General features: G+C 40.7%; 2 protein-coding genes across 7 annotated transcripts in view; one reads left to right on the top strand and one right to left on the bottom strand.

Moving 5' to 3' along the window:
- Positions 1-4,344, bottom strand: part of PPP2R2C (protein phosphatase 2 regulatory subunit Bgamma) — a 205,085-nt gene extending 200,741 nt beyond the window's left edge. Inside the window, exons 1-2 of the mRNA XM_061992350.1 lie at positions 4,265-4,344; positions 4,007-4,087 (exon numbers count right to left, since the gene is read on the bottom strand). Of these exons, the coding sequence (XP_061848334.1) occupies positions 4,007-4,087; positions 4,265-4,280 (97 nt within the window). The 5' untranslated portion in view covers positions 4,281-4,344. The remainder of the gene's footprint in view (positions 1-4,006; positions 4,088-4,264) is intronic.
- A 3,423-nt stretch (positions 4,345-7,767) lies between these two features.
- MAN2B2 (mannosidase alpha class 2B member 2) overlaps positions 7,768-17,222 on the top strand; it is a 53,807-nt gene continuing 44,352 nt past the window's right edge. For all 6 annotated transcript variants that reach the window (XR_009818403.1, XR_009818402.1, XR_009818404.1 and 3 more), the window contains exons 1-4: positions 7,768-7,929; positions 10,349-10,495; positions 14,479-14,584; positions 16,974-17,146. Coding sequence is in view for 1 of the 6 variants with exons in the window: in XM_061992219.1 (XP_061848203.1) it covers positions 7,804-7,929; positions 10,349-10,495; positions 14,479-14,584; positions 16,974-17,146 (552 nt within the window). In the remaining 5 variants the exon portion in view is untranslated. The remainder of the gene's footprint in view (positions 7,930-10,348; positions 10,496-14,478; positions 14,585-16,973; positions 17,147-17,222) is intronic.

Genomic DNA, 17,222 nt, shown 5'->3' on the forward strand with positions numbered 1-17,222 from the left:
GGAAAGAGTCATTTACTGGATCTGACACAGTCATGTAATGTCATAACGAGAGCAAAGTATGACAGTAGCACTTTTCAGGCAGGAGCCCTTTCCGTGTACTGCAGTAGCTGCCAGACATCAGTGATAGCTAACCAACCAACCACTAATATAAGTAGCTGTAAAATAAAAATGAATGAATTATGGGGAGTTGCTGAATATTTCAACAGGGATGTATAAAGTAGGACTGGAATAATAGTATCAGCCACATACATGGCACTAGAGGATATATTAGAGTACACGCAAGCCCCGTGACACACTTAGCAGTGCTCTATGCAAGCTTAAATGTACACTGGGGTGAAACAAGGGGTATACCAGTCTCTTCCAAGCACCCTGGTTTCCTTTGAAGAAGCCCAGAATTGCAGGGTGCAGAAGAGGTTCACTACACTAAATATCCAAACTCATACAATCCCACAATGATAGAGGTTGTAGGGACCTCTAGGAATTTAGAAATTCTACAACTACAAAGTCCTCAAATTCTACAACTAGGAGCCCAGAACTGCAAAGTCTACCCACCCAAATAAGGCCTCATCGAAACAGGACATCCTTTCATGGTAATCGTACTTCAAAAGAAATGCTGGCAAATTGTGAAGTGTTAACAAAAGAGCTTGCAAGCATGGCCTTTTATAAGAGACCAAGCTAAAATCAATTGTTTAGTTCAGCCAAGGAAGGATTGAGATGCAAAAGCATCTAGAGTTGGAGACTTCCTATTTAATTAGACCTTACTAATGGAGGCATGACTCACAAGGACATTACTTCAGTTGTAAGTTTGTGCAATCACATCACTTTCCATGGCATTCATGTAATAATGAAGAATAGAGTACGGAACCAAATCCAGACTTCTTGTCTTTGATTGAAAACAGCAGTTAACTAAAAGCTATCGGAGGTAAATCTGACCGAAATTAAGTTCATATTTATATTCAAAACAGTATCTTATCATCTCATTTTCTTAATAAATCTCTCAAATTACTCAGCAATAAAAGAGAATATCAGAGCATTATAAGGTAAGTAACAGGAAAGTTCACACCACAATTCACAAGGCACCAATGTTAACTGGGTTTTCAGCCACACAAGAGCATAAAGTTACAAACTGGATGAAAAGAAAATTTACCCTGTGAACCAATTTCAAGTCTCTGATGAGTTAATTGTAAGTGCAAAAACTAAAAATATGATTTCTCCCTCAATCTTTTCATTAACCATGTAATCATTACTGAATGTAATGCTACCTACAGTAACGTAATGCCAATTTAGAATTCACAACATATTTGAAACATGCATAAAGTTTGCAACAAGTTAATGTGACCTGGAACTTAAAGCAAAGGGTCTGGAGTAAGTAGTCCTGTTAGCAGCCCACTAGATAGTTTGGGCAAAAAGTATAAGATTTGAATTTTCAAAAGTCCCAAGTAATATCAGCTTTTAAGCAGTTAGCCAACTATGGTAAAAATCATATCCTTAATTTTTAGATTTCATTTTGCTAGCCTGTAAATGGATACTGTAACAGTGCTCTTCATACAGCTTTTTCTGAGGCTGCACTTAATGTGAACAAAGTGCTTTGAGATCTTTACCATGAATAAAATATATTTTGCACTTAGTCTTTAATTATAGAAGTAGCAATATTTGAAACAGGACTTTGTTTCAAGGCAGCAAGACTAAATCAAACATGATTATCTTGACTTTGATTGTGATGGTTTACTTACTACGCTCTATTTTTCCTTGCATTGGAAATATGCAATTTTGCTTTTCTGTTATGTAAATCAATGTTTTTCATCTAACACATCTATTTTGGGAAAAAGAATAATTTTATTTCATAGTATAAGACAGGACTGTTGCAGAACATAATTCTGAAGTCTAACTGACAGAGCACTGGAAGACTATTGAGAGCATTCAATAGCAAAAGCAGCAAGAGGTCCCCATTGGTTAGGTGGTCCTACCAATGCAGCTGCAACCAACAACAGTTGCAGCCTTCCTGAAAAGTAAAAATAACTGTGATAAGTACAGGAAAAAAACCCCAAATCTGCATTGGAAGTCATAGGAAAAATCCATTTTAAGTGAAGGATTCTGTTTGGCTCGGTGTTAAATTCTTATAGAGGCAAACTTCAGCAAAGAAGAAGATTTGGACCTAAAACACCAGCAAGCAAAAGAGGTCAAGCCACCAGCCACAGTCGTCCTTTCTTTTAAACATTGTTTTCCACTTCTGCAAAGTGTGCTGATTATATTGCTCTGTGTGTTTCCAGATACCAGTGGCATTTAATAGGCAACACGTATTCTAGAAAATGCATATATAATCTTATTAACGTAAACAAGGTTTACTGCTCGCAGATTACTTCAATTCTGTAGCTTGCATGACCAAATTACACTGCTTCAGCCTGTTTTCCGTTCTCTGAATTTCACGTATTCCCATGCTGAGTAAGGAGAACACATAACATTTCAAGTCACAGAGTAAAATTGTATTCATAAATTGCCAGTGTCATTGTTCAGTAAGAACTAAGGGTTAGCAAACTAATTTTTTTAAATGTCATGTGACAAAAGATGACCCAATAGATCAAAGGAATAAAACACCTGTTGAGAGAAAAACACTACAGTCTCAAGACAGTGCCAAAACACTGATGTTTATCCAGACAAATAAGGTTAAAAAGCACATTCCACGCATTCAAACCTTTAAATGAAAGTAAACGCCAACCTAAAGCTCGTTTTCAACATTCTATGACGCCTAGGAAATGCTGTCACTCACTCATTACACTCCCTCACGCGGATGTAATTTCCACCCCCACCTATCGTCATCACATCTGGTTTGGTGTGCAGCTTCATGTACACAAAAAACCCACGAAGGTGCAAAATCACAACATATTTTGAGAAATGCTTTAGTACACAAGTGTGTGTAATTATACACACTATTAATTATGACTGGAAATACAAACCACCTGGGAATAATTGGAGAGAAAAAAACAAACTTCATGCAAAGCTTTGATCAAGCTGTAGCTTATTATTAGTACACTGGGGTTTAAATCACTTCCTCAAATGGCAAAACACAACACATAACACAAAACTTCACATCCCACAGAATCACAAATAAAAGAGACCCCAAACAGATAGTATCTATCTGCCCCAAGGCAAGATCTGTATTTCTATCACTTCAACCTATACTCGTGAAACAAACCGTAAATATCTTGAGTGAGATTTCATTGTCCACCTGCTTCATATACTCTAGTGTTTCACTATTGAAAAGCTTTTCCTAATGGCCAACTTGAAGCTAATCTATTACAATGCATCACTTTCTTCAGTATTGGAAAGTTTTTCAGTCTAGCTGAACTTGCAATTCATTTTAAGCCCTTACAAACAGTAAATGCACTCCACTCAGAAATGCACATCAACAGAGCACTGAGATGAGGTCTCATATTCCCTTAACTCACTGAAAACAGACCCTAAATACGCTCACAGACACTGCACACTATGCATCTGGCATACTAGAAAATATAAATTGGCACCTAAGTTTAAATACTCTGCATGTTCTAAAGCATTTGTGGTTCAGAGACAAAAGAGAGATTTTCTTGCCCTGGCACCTAAAAACCCCAACTTTCCAGTTTAACTCTCTCTTCAAAGTTGGGGAGGAGAAGGCCAGAAAACTTTCCAGCAGGTACTACACTGCCTCCCTCACATGAATAGCCACCAACATCGAGAGAGGACCATGCCACTTAGGCCACTAGCTGCAAACCCCAACTTTTAAAAAAAACCCCACAACAAAAGCACTCAAGACAGTTACAAGAGGCCCAGCACATGCAAACCATCGCAGTGACCCCCTGACTGCCCTCCTCTCCTGGGCCCACATGCCATCTTTGCCACCCCACTGGCCCCACCACCCTGCCATGCTCTGCCACAGCCGCTCTCCCAGCCGTGAGCCACGTTTCTCCACACGCTGCCAACCGGAGCAGTGGTCCAGGGGCGCGCCCCACCTCAGCACCCCTCTACTCACCTTCAGAGACCTCAAACTCGGCTGCTCCATTAAGCTGGTACAGGCACCAGTCAACCGTGCCCTCGCCTGGGGGCCCGCCAGCTGGGCAGAGAGGAGACACACAATCAGTACAGGCACCCGAGGCCGGGGCGGGGGAGAGCGCTGAAGAAGGGAGAAGGGAGAAGGGAAAGAGGGCGGCGGATGAGAGAGGCAGAGCCGGAGAAGTGAGAAGGTGAGATCCAGAGGGCAGAAGAGGGAAGGGAGAGCGTTTCCAGATACCCTGCTTGTGGGACATGGGTGTTGCCCTCCGAAAGGCGACCAGTGCTCTGAACTGCTATTCGCTTCGCTTCCAGCGCCGGTAGCTCGGGGCGCCTCCTCCTTCTCCCAGCGGAGCGGGCAGCGCAGGCAGCCAGCGCTGCCTCGGGGCGCTGAAGGAGCCGGAGGAGGGCGGACGCGAAGGAGGGGAGGCTCCGCCCGGAGCTCCCGGCGGAGGCGGCGCAGGCTCGCCAGGGTTCTCAGCGCCCGGCACCGCTGGTCCTGCCGCGGCCCCAACAGGTGCGAGCGGCTGCGGCGCTGCCTCGGAGGGCTGCCGGTGGGGCCGCTCCCCGCGGGCGGGGCGGGACTGGGCGGCCGCTCTGCTTCAGGCGGGCCCCGGCCGTGGCGGGATACGACGCCACAGCTCGACCCCCCTCCGCCGCCCGGAGTTGAGGGTCCTTTCCGCTGTTGATTCAACTTCAGTCGTTAATCCCCCGTCAGGTGTCCCCGCCTGTGCCGCGTCCCGCCATAGTGCCTTAGCATAGGTGCCTGCGGTGCGGCCAGCGTAGTGTCCACGGGTGCACATCTGTGGCTGCACCGGGAGCCTGGACACTGCGAGTCCCTGGAGTGCACGCCGCTCCTGGGCCTCACCAGTGTCAGCCACACTAGCACCTGCAAGGCCTCTCCCGGCTCTCCACACCAAACACAGGCAGCTGTGTTTTCGTCACGATATTCACCTCAGTTCTCTTATCAGCCCTAGACTATCTAAGGCTATCTTACAGATCAACACTGCAAACAAACATGTACATTGACAGATTTTATATACCCTGAAATCACAATAAGGCGTGAGAGTGGTTTTCATCTGGTCTGTGGCTCCCTGTGGAACTACCAACTGTCATTACAGCACCCAAGAGAGGTTAAGAAAGCAAACCTCTTATCAAGTAAGCTTAAGTGCTCTGTGTAGTGACCTTTGCCTCCACTGGAAAATATTTAGGAGAATGGCAAATTTTAAAACACCAAAACAGTGTTTAGAACTTATGTTAACAAATGCCTGTATTCCTACAGACATCCACCCCAAAAACATGACAGGAGGGAAATGCAGAAGTATGTTAATTGTTCTGTTCACCAGGTGACTTTCTTAGTATTTAATTTAACATGATTGTGACGGCTTGGCTTACAGCTGGCAGCATCCTGCCTACGTCTTCTGCCTTCTTGAGGTGACAGTGTCAGAGGCCCACATATAGCACAGCTCATGTCAAAGAGAGCAAATATACTTTGTATGGGCAAATGAGAAAAGCTTAAGAGATAGCACTGGAAGACTATAATCAAGCCATAGCAAGAGATTAAGAGCAAACAAGAGGATAAAATACCAGTTTAAGCAGCTGTCATGGCACAATTACAGTAGCTCCTCCATCTTGCATTTTATTATTTGTGAAATGCTATATAAATGATGGTGAAGCATTATTTTCTGCATAAATTCTACTTGATACACCTGTATTCTTCCCTTTTTGCAGCAAGCAAAGACCTTTCTGCTGCCTTTAGGTGTGTAAACTCTGGTCAATTTGATTCAATTTTTCTTTGTAAAAATATTCTGTTCAAATATTTCTATTTTCCTCCACTGCAGCCAAGACAGTGTTACACTGTGGCCTTTGCAAAATAATGCAATTGCACTCTCTGAAAGAAGTAGGTTTAAAATGGGAGTAACTTTCTACAAACGTTCTCAGCTACTTTTAGAACCAAAGCAAAATGCCAACACTTTCCTGGTAACTTCACCTAAATCATGAAGACCATAATGCCATCTTAGGTAAAAGAACAGCAGTTCATTTAGACAGCGTGTGCATATTTATCCCCAAGCCATATGTTTGCTGGATGTGCACTAGCTTTCTTGGAACTGAAAAGGTTTAAGCTGATTATTTGAGGGGAAAAAAAAAAAAAAAGAAAAAAAAAAGAGTATCACAGAGCTGTATTAAAGTACAGCTTCATCCAGCTTCTTACAGTGATACCAACTCCCCCTACAAATTACCTACAGACCTCAATTGCTCTTCGGGACAAGGCATTATCATAAATAAAATTTATCTTAGTGTTCCAGCTTTAGACTCTTGTTTTTAGAGATAACTGTTGTCTACCATATTGATTAGCAAACAAGGCCCCTGTTCTGAGAATCCATTCATATTAAATTTTTATAAAATGTAGCAATTTTATGATGTTCAACTGAATATTACTGACTTACACAGTCAGTGTAAGACTAGACTTGAAACAAGTACAGACTTCATATGTTAAAAAATTCACCAAGTTTTGTAGGTAATGCGGCCCTTTTTTTTCTTTCTAAGTAGAAGGGGTAGATGCAAATCACGCACAGAGAGCCTTCTCTGTTTCTATGGGTATTTTGAATATTGAGATGGATTAATTTGCACCCAAGAGCCAGCTAATGCTGTATGAATTAATCTTTTATCGGTGTAAGTCTGTAGATGGACACTCAAGCTATCTGTGATTGCTTCCTTCCTAGAGATGACTGGGTTAACTGGGCTTGGAAACTAGTTATGCTAAATCAACAGTCAAACTTGAAGGTGAGAGCAGATCTGTTGTCCTTTACTTTTGCCCTGTTGGAAATGAGCTAAGAGTCTGGTATGATTTTTTTTGTCATTTCAGGATTGTAAGGCCATTAAAAGGATGTAATTTACTCAAGCTAGAAGTTGAGTGAGGTACTCAAGTTATACTACTGTGTGTTTTAAAGAGTCAAAGTTTTAAAAAAATTAATCTGTTTTGTTTTTACTCAGTGATATATCGAGTAGAAACTGGTTCAACTGCAGATAAAACTGAGGAGACTAGGCTACATTACCTTATAACGTTTCCTAATTACATGCTGGGGTTTTTTTCCTTCTCACTAGGACTTTATGAAGACACAGGAGTCTAACATTTCAGTTCTCAGCGTAGGGTCTACCTCTTGCTAGCAGCAATAAAACAAGGGATAAAATAATTTTAAATTGGCTCTGAAGGCCAACCACACAAAATAGAATTGAATCTTGCTACAACCTCAAAGGTGCAGACAATCTGTAATGAATTATTATGCCCTGAAATTAAAAACAAACAAACAACTGGTATTCGATTCAAAAGAAATTCTTCAAAACAACCTGTAGGGATTGTCCAAGATGCGGCCCTCAACATCTCTCTGAGAAATGTAGTTCTATAAATAGATGAGAGGCGGAGTTATCAAGGGGGAACTACCCGGTGCTGTGGTTTTAACTGGCTCTTCGCTGTAAGGGTCTCTAATACCTGCAGGGCAGCCCGGCGCTAACACCCGACGTTCGCGCTTCGAAACCCTCTCCTGGGTCGGAAAACCGCCATAGCGGATTTTGGTTTTGCGTTTTTAACAAAGCGGCTCCTCCCGCCCAGGGAGCCTGAGGGAGTCAGCCTGAGGGGGCGGGCGGCGGGGGCGGGCCGGGAGAGGCGGGGCCGGGCCGGGCGAGGCGGGGCCGGGCCGGGAGAGGCGGGGCCAGGCCGGGAGAGGCGGGGCCAGGCCGGGGAGGCGGAAGTGTGGCCGTGAGGCTGGAAGCCGAGCCGCCATGGGGCTGCGGCTCCTTTCGCTCCTGTTCCTCAGCCTCCTCCTGACAGGCGGCAGCTGCGGGGAGCTGCGGGCATTCGTGGTCGCCCACAGCCACATGGACGTTGGCTGGATTTACACGGTTCAGGTGGGGCTTGCGGCGGAGAGAGGCTGGGGATGGTGGGGTGGTCTTGTCGGCCGGTGGGGCTGAGCCTCGCAGCTGCCCGGCCCCGCCTCCAGCCCCCTGCGCGCCTTCGAGCCCGCAACCCCCCTCCCAGAGCCGAGTAACGCTGGCAGCAGGGGTCTGCCCGTTCTTGTCCTAGCGCCTATGCACCTGCAGAGAAAATCCATGTAAGGAGCATCTCCTGCCCGAAGCCTCTTCTGGCTCCGTCGCCGGGCATTGCGGAACCCCGACGCTCGTTTGCAGGAGGCAGGGTTATCTTAGGAGCAGTGCTCATGAACTTTAGGTTTTCGGGGGCCTGTGTTCTTCAGGGTGCTCCTGATGGAAAATCTTCAATCGTTTTGATGGTGTGCTTTGATTATGTGCCACATTTTCATGGTTGTTTTGTTTCTGTTGTTACTAAGCCAAAAACCCCAGGAAAACTTTCTGTCTTTTCTTTGAGAGCAGAGCAGGATCCCAGGTCCTTGATGGACAGGGGGGGTTGAAGCCTAGTGCCACGGAAGTATAGTAGCAAAGTAGCTTTTGCTAAATACAAGAGATGCCCAGCCAAGTAAATCAGGTGGAGGGTTAATACCATTTATAGTCATTAGTCAAAATGCTGAACTCTTCTTCTTGTGGCTGCAGCCACAAGCATCAGCAGTTCTTATAGTCAAAAACCACCTCTATGTCATTTCAAAATGCTACTGTAGTAAAGTGAAGCCAGAAGGTACTGAAGCCAGATTCCTCTCTGTGGAATACTGATGTAATCCCAACCTATTTTATGCTCTTGGTTTGCTTAATTACTAGGTTTCACTCATGACTGAGAACAGACTATTTTTAGTGTTTCACGTCTTCATTTATAATACCAAAATTAAGCATTTTATTTACATCACAACAGCTGATTTAATGTACTCAGATGTTGTAATCATTGTACATATACTTGGATTTTAAGGTGTATTATTTGTAGCCAATTGCAAGTGAAAAATGAAAATTCCTTAGCAAGCATTTGAGTGTGTCACTAACTTAGAAGTTAGTCCTTTAGTTAAAATTTCACATTGTATTAAGCATCTAATCATAATCTTGATTTTAAAAAGAAAAAGAACTGATGGAGAAATCATTTGACATGTAATTATTTTAGTGTTTTAAACCATTCCTCCTATGCTTAAATGTTTTGCTTTTTCTAATGACACTTTAGCATTTTTTAAATCTGATTTTCAGTTGTAGAAAGAAAAAGGTCAGGAAAAGTTCATTTCTGATTTGGATCATGTTGTCTCCTTTTTATTTCAGAATGCAATTTCACATAGGAAACTTTTCTAAATGAAAACTATGGATTTATCTGTTGTGTATCATGCCCATTAGTTTTGAGGCATGTGAGAGATCTATATGTCAGTCACTTAAAGACGTGGTGTGTGTTCTTAAGCAAGTCCCAGTAGTTTAAGTAGAGGTGTGTTACAGTTAGTGTTAAAGTTGCTGTGCTGTAACATGCAGGTAACTGTGTTCCAAGAAAACACAGACATTGCAGGAAATTCTAGGATCTCTGCTGTTGCCTTTGCTACACTGTATATCTCACTGAAATTAAGTGATGAGTGGCAGACCAGATCTGGCCAGCAGAAGTCGTTCTAGCAAGTGTATGCAAATTATCCTCATGTGCACAACTTTAAAATTAAGGTGATGTTGTTCATTTTATACCATTGGATAGAATGTAACCATGTGATAGGCCTCATTTTGCAGTACAAGTTGCTTTAGGAATGAGATAGGTAGAGGCACAGGTTCTTGGTGATTCTGTGTTAACAGTAATACTAATTCTAAGACTCCTTTACCAGTTTGGTTTTACTTTATCCTAAAACACCAAGCAGAGTGGAGTAATTTTAAATAATTGAAACTTCTAGGGTCTTAGTAGTTTAACTTAGTTATTTGCATCACTGTACCATTTCAACGATGCACACCTGCAGCACATAGTCATACTTGCCCTGAAGAAACAATTCAGGTAATTCAGGCCGTCAGAAGAAGAGCAGAAATGGAATAATAAAGTATGTGTGTGTTTTTTTAAACTAGGATGGTGCAAACTCTTATCATTTATGTTATTGTTGATTTAAGGTAAGTGATGAGGGACAGGGTGAGCTGTTCCCAGTACATCAGAAAGAAAATTTGTGTTGGTGTCTGCAGATCTTGAGGGAAAATACTCCATGATCTAGTCACGTCCCCAGTCAGAGATTGTATTTTATAGCAGGCTGTATGTAATCCACAGGCTGTATGTAATTGGAGAGAGCTTGGTCTTTCTGAGTGCACAAAGGAAGTGTCCAACAAATATGAGATTGTTGAGGTCTCCTCAAATCCAGTGAGTTTTCAAAGTGACACATTTAATGTAGGCAAAACAGTTGATTTTATACTTTTTTTTTTTTTGCAGGAAAGTATGCATGCTTATGCAGCAAATGTCTACACAACTGTTGTAGAAGAGTTAATGAAAGGAAAGCAGCGCAAATTTATTGCTGTGGAGCAGGAATTCTTTCGACTCTGGTGGGATGCAGTAGCTACAGATACACACAAGCAGCAAGTAAGTTCTACTGAAGCCATACTTCCTGCTAACAAAGAATCCACATACTTTTCAGGGGGCAGGGAGGGGCAAAGTACTTCACCATTTGTTTTTTTACCCAGGTCTTGTGTAAACTGTCTCAATCTGATGCTTCTTAGGAAAGGACTTCAACTCTGAAGGCAGTTGCAAGAGGTTAAAACCCCAGCTATAGATTACAGCAGTAGGAGGTAGTAACCTTTGTACTGAAGACTCTTTACAATTTGCAGTTCTTATTTCATCGTTGACTTTCTTATTTGGAGGTGTGATAGCTTTAGATGTGGGTGACTCTGAAAGGGGCTGCACCAATTTCTCTTAAACATCTTAACAGCCTAACACTGCTCACAAAAAAGCATTTTTTTTCTTTCCAGTTAAGTACAACTCAAAACCCTGCCACATGTTTAAAAAAAAAAAAAAAAAAGAAAAAAAGACAATGCAATAAAGAGATGACTGTAGATTCAACAGCAGTAACTATTTATTGAGCTTGTTTATTTATAAGCTCTGATCCCTTTCAGTCTTTAGGGCTTTAATTAGAGATTCTTTTTTTCCTCATAATGACATTGTGAAGTTTTATTTGCCATTTCTTCTTTCCTCTGGCATGAAACAAACATACTGAAATCTGGACATCTTTTACTGAAATCTTTACTGAAATTTTTACTGACATCTTTTTACTGAAATCTTTTAGTCTGGACAAGAGGAGATTGAGGGATGATCTTATTAACATTTATAAATATCTAAAGGCTGGGTGTCAGGAGGTTGGGACATTACTTTTTTCCATAGTAGATAGTAACAGGACAAGGGGTAATGGGATGAAGCTGGAACACAAAAAGTTCCACTTAAACATAAGAAAAAACTATTTCACCATTACGGTGAGGGAGCAGTGGAACAGGCTGCCCAGAGGGGTTGTGGAGGCTCCTTCTTTGGAGGTCTTCAAGACCCGCCTGGACATGTTCCTATGTGACCTGATCTAGGTGAACCTGCTTCTGCAGGGGGGTTGGACTAGATGATCTGTAAAAGTCCCTTCCAACCCTACCATTCTATGAAATCAAAGACCAGGCTGATAGCCTCGCAGGTGATTGTGTGTTGTATTGCAGTGCAAGATGTTTAAGTTTTGGACCTTAAAATCAGAGGATATAGAGGTGCAGCTTCCCACAGATATTCACTCAGAATTCCATAGTCTACCCAACAACTTGCAACGCTTTACATTTCAGTTTGTAAAGCTGTAGAAGTTTAAAGCATTATGTAAAAAAAAAAAAAACAAACCGAAAAGTAGTCCTTCACTAACTTCTAAATTTTCTCTAAGGTTTAGTATTTAAATAACAGCTTAAAACCTGTGTGCAGTTGACCTTTGTATGAAAGGTTTGGTTTTGTATAGGCAGTTCACTGGTTTTGTGTGCATGCTCTTTGTCCATACTCATCTGTTGCAGGACAATTTTCACGTCTGTGTAGTTACAAAGCTGTACTGTAAGTCTAGAGAGGGAGAATTAACATAATATAAATATATAAAGAAATAAATAAAGGCCCTTGTTTTTATTATTTATTCTAGCTGTTACGTGGAATATAGAAGAATAAGTCATATTTGACTAGTGCAAAACAAATTCATATGATTCAGCCTTTAATTTCCTAGCCTAATTACTGATAATTATTGCTTTTATGCATTTTTAGTGACTTCTCTGGTTACTTTCTAGTTGCTTCTCTGAAAATTAAGAGGACTTAAACCAAATTTCTCTTAAACCTTTGTGTCAAATGTTTAATCTCTAACAATATTTAAGAGCTGTGATGCTTTCTGATAAGTGGCATGTTTTTAACATCAAGTTATGAGTATTGGGCCTTGAAATTAGGTCACTGGTTACTGTCCTGCTTTTCCCATTTGAACTCTAGCATTAATGATTTTCTCTAGTACAGACTCTCTAGTTTTAATTTTACTCTTTTTTTCTTAAATTGGTGTTTTACTTGGAATACAAGATTTAATTCTCGTTTCTTTTGGAATGTCTGCTTTAAATTAGAACAGCAACATTAGAAAATAGGAAAAGTTACAGTCTAGGTACTGAAGCTGATTTTACAATTCTAGTAAGATAATAAATGGAAGTGAAATGTATTGCAACAACATTCAGCCAGATATAAACCTCTTAGTTTTCAGTCCATATTATTTCCACAGTATTTTCTTGTGTGAAACATTCCCATTGCCTTATCCTGGCTTTACGTCTGAATGTTTTACCTAGGGGAAAAGAGAAAGAAGTGGCTGCTCATCTTGTTTGCAAGGGTGAGTTGGTGTAGTGATTATCCTAAGGATATGAGCATGCTCTACCACTCTAGCAGCCTGATTCTTGTGGTATTGTCTGTTTCCTCAGTTTGCCCAGTTCTGCTCAGCAAAAATGTTTTCCATTAGAAACACTATGATTGGTTGGTTGGTTTTGTTTTGTTGGGTTTTTTTGATAGGATTAGATATTATTTAAACTGTTCAAATTATTTTTCTCCTGTTTTCAGCCTCTCAGTATATCCCCAAAATTTTATATTAAAAAAAAGTTTCCATGGCCTGAAGAGGTATCTTTTTTGGAGATCCATCCAAATGGGGAATAATAGCTGCAGATGCTTTTCATGTAGGTCAGGACCAGGTCTGTGCTGACACCAGATATCAGTTATCTGGTCTCCCAGCATGCTAATCAGTCACCACAGTCGGCTGGAACTAATTTATGAATGCTGAGCCCTGAAGCATTTTCACAACATTGTGAACAAGAGAAATGATTGTAATCAAAATTGACAATCTGGCGTATTATCTGAGCAGACATAGAGGCATTCACTGAAGGTTCCTGGGGAAATAAATGTAATAACTCTGGAAGTGGCATCATACGTGACAGACAATTAATTTTTTTTTTTGAAGGATGGAGATTAAAATATGTATTTACTTGAAACTTCCAACAAAGAAGGTCTTCTGGATCTTTGAAGTTCTGGATAGTGAAGTAACTATGATGAAAATGGAAGACTCCCTAACAGTTCTAGAGACACTAATCAGCATACTTACTTCTAGTGGCTGAAATTAAATATATGTTTTTGTTGTTTGGGTTTTTTTTTTCACCTCATCCCCTCAAAAAAACTTACATCAACACAAAATAAAACCAGAAAAACCTTGAACAGTTGAAGAGATTGTAATATATTGATGGTTTTTAAACTAGGAAAAAGAGACTAGGAATGAAAGTTACCAGTTGGTTTGTCAGGCAGGCACCCCTGCTACATGTCAAATAACTATTTCTTAACAAAGCATTCCATCTCTCACAAGTTGAGCAACCTAGCCGTGTTCTAAAGGCAAGGCAGAGGCATAGAACAGAAGGTACGTGTTTGAGGCCACAGTGTGATGGTACACTGTCTCCCTTCTGGATCCCATAGATCTCAGTCTCCAAACTGTTGTGGAAATAGTAGACTAAATGAAACCCTGGGAGCCTGGCCATTGCTGCTTGCATGGGGTTGCGTATTTCTCACTCAGCCAACCACAGAGTGCCATTCCAAAGGCCAAGACAGATGCAGCCAGAGCAAGAGTCTGGGAAAGGCACTAGTATCTTCTGGTTTAATCCCCTTTCTCTACTTATATTGGGGCAGGATCTTAGACTGCTTCTGGTGCCATGTATAGGGACAAGCCTGGTGTTTAGATATTATAAAGGCATGGTAATAGCCCTACTCAGATACATCAGAAGGTCAAAGTCTACCTGACAGTGCATCCTTTGTGCCTGGTACCTGGTTTGAGTGTAAACTGGATAAATCAATGCACTATGCAGCACATTAGTATGCTTTTTTTATCCTTCTCCTTCTGATAGCACTCAGTACAGACGGCCTTTTATCCTACTTTTGTCCTGGATGCCTCCTTGACAAGTGTTCTATGTCAGTAATGTTCTGTGATCTGAAATGAATTTGCAGACTTTTTGGGTAAGACTGAAATGATGTTTGTGTTCTGTGTTTTAATTTCAATGTCATAGGTCCATCAGTTGCTTCAGGAGGGCCGATTGGAATTTGTCATTGGAGGACAAGTGATGCATGATGAAGCTGTGACACTAATTGATGATCAGATTTTACAGTTGACGGGTATGCATATTTGCATTTAACTTTTATGTTTCATTGTTATGACCTTGGGGGTTTTGTTTGTTTTTCACTTCTCCACCCCAAGACTGCTGTTTTTTTCTTCCTTTTAAGAACTGATTACCATAACCCTTAGTTTTTACTGAGTGATGAGTTATGTGTATAAAAAGCTTTGCTTTAAGAAACCCCAAACACAACAATTCTCCAGCAAGCAGAAGGTTACTGAAAGCTTGCTTGCTGTTTAATCAATGTGAGTTATAAACTTTGCAGCAGAGAGCTTTTTTTTTTTTTTCTGTGTGTGTTTAAGAGATTAGGCTCCTGGGAAGATAGTTGTGGTGAAATGAAGGATATGAAACACTGTGGAACTGTAAGAAAATACCTAGTAGCAATTCAGTATGGAGATATTGTATCATTTAGGCAAAGTCTACTGCGGAACATGGTCCATAGAATGTCACGGAGGCCATCTGAACTTTGTTGAAAGAGTTGTTGAAGATGACAATGAAACTTCATGCTTGATGAAGAAACCCCCATTTGTAATCATGATTAGCCCCTGTTAGTAAAAGGTGCTTATTTCCAAGATATGCACTGTTTCCCATTTTAGTCTTCTGGCTTCTGCCTCCAGCCATTCCTGTTACACCTCTCCATCTGATGGTTGAAGGAGTCTTTTAGCATTTAGATTTATCTCTATCTGGTTAATGGAAACAAAATAAATCATGCCACCATTGTGCCATAGATGCCTGTAATGTGACATGAGGAAGCAGCATTTTTTTGGGGGGCAGGAGGAGATGTATGAGCACCAGCTGTCTGTTGTGGTTGGTATAAAGCCTGCCCATTTCAGGGCTACACTCTGGACAGCTTTCTACATGGAGAGCAAAAGGTTAGAAAACACTTGCCGTCTGCTGAATCTGACTGCAGTACCATTGGCCTTGCTCCTTGTTTGTCAGTGCTTATCAGGAGCACAGGATAGCAGCTGCTTTTGCATCTCAGTGTGTCACCATAGCACACTGGCCAAGAGGAAGAGAGGAGATGAACGTTATTTTTTATTCTCAGCTGGCTCCTGTGTTTATGGGCTTAGTACACCAAAGCCAGGACTTCTCCAAACATTAGTATTGACTGAAGAGTCCTTTTGTTAAGTGCAAATACAACTTTTACTTTCATTTGAATTAGCTGCAAAAAACATGATTTCTAATTTAATACTTAGTTCTGTGTATAAACGGTGTTTTTTTAAAAAAGAAAATCCAAGTTTGGTAGTTTATTCAGCAGGAGCAAAAATATTAAAAGATTTTTACATCCTCATTTTTACCTCCTCATCCTCAGCACTCTGCTCAGTTTAAGAGTGAGTACATAACAAAAAATCATGTATCCTTGTATTACATGTGTAGTTCCTCTTGAGAAGATAGTCAGTGCAAACATTTGGAGTCTACGTTGTATGTCTTCTCCAGTCTATCCAGCCAGCTGTGTTTTGGAAGAGTCTAAAATTTGCTTTGCTCAGAAGAGTTTAAAATAAGCACAGTGTTTGTGAATGCTTTCATCGGAGAGGACATTAACCATTGGAAAAATGAAATGAAAATACCTTAGTTACTCAATCGTCATAGTAAAATTTGGAATGCAGTTAGCCCAAAATGAGGAATAAGTGGTTATATTTTCAGTTAGTTCTGGAACTGTGCTCAAAACTAAGAAATTAAAATCTGCACATTTTATTTATTTATTTTTAGTGATGAGTCCTAATGCTATATGCTGAAGTTCTGAGTAAAATCTATTACTTAGCTGGTTGATTTACTTCCATTTAAATGGTTTGTCTGAGTTTATTCTATTGTCTGCTCTTTCTTTGGGGGGTTGTTTTTCTGAAACTCATTTCAATCGAGAATTAATAAGTTTGGTTATAAACAACATCTTGTATCAAGAGTGCTATTAACCTTTGGCTTTTTTCTTTTTTTTACAATTGAGCTTCATGTTCATATTACTTTTGTTTACTGGATGGCTTCTCTATCCTTTTGTCATTGATATGAGACTGGAATTTTCTGAGAATGAGTGGTTTGATTTGAGCAAACACAAACTAAGCCCCGGCTCGTTATTTTAACAAAGGCTCCAACCTGGCTATTAGCCTTAACCTAGTCTGTATCTAAGTACTTTTTCCAAGGACTGTCTCTAATCATAATTCCTTTTTGCTATTCATCTTTTATGATGTTAATAAGTTATACTTGGCATAGCAAAATAAATATTGTCAGTGTGAAACTGTCTGCTGTGAATCATTAAATTCTTGAAGCTTTAAATGCTTTGGAAAACAGCAACAAAACATATCTTTTAAGTGCTTATCCATAACACTAGATGCCTAATAAATCTATAAAATGAACTTGTGAAAGTGTTCCTGACAAAAACAAATTTTACTTTGCAGAAGGCCATGGATTTTTGTATGAAACTTTTGGGATCAGGCCTCAGTTTTCTTGGCATGTTGATCCTTTTGGAGCTTCAGCTACAACACCAACTCTTTTTGCTCTGGCTGGTTTTAATGCTCACCTTACTTCTCGGATTGACTATGATCTCAAGGCTGACATGCAGAAGAACAAGGTAAAAATACCCTTGGGAGTGGAACACACTGCCAGCCTCTGCTTACAGTAATCTAACCCATGACATTAAGATAAGC

Source organism: Colius striatus, chromosome 3 (genome assembly GCF_028858725.1).
Source record: "Colius striatus isolate bColStr4 chromosome 3, bColStr4.1.hap1, whole genome shotgun sequence".
Lineage (NCBI taxonomy): Eukaryota > Metazoa > Chordata > Aves > Coliiformes > Coliidae > Colius > Colius striatus.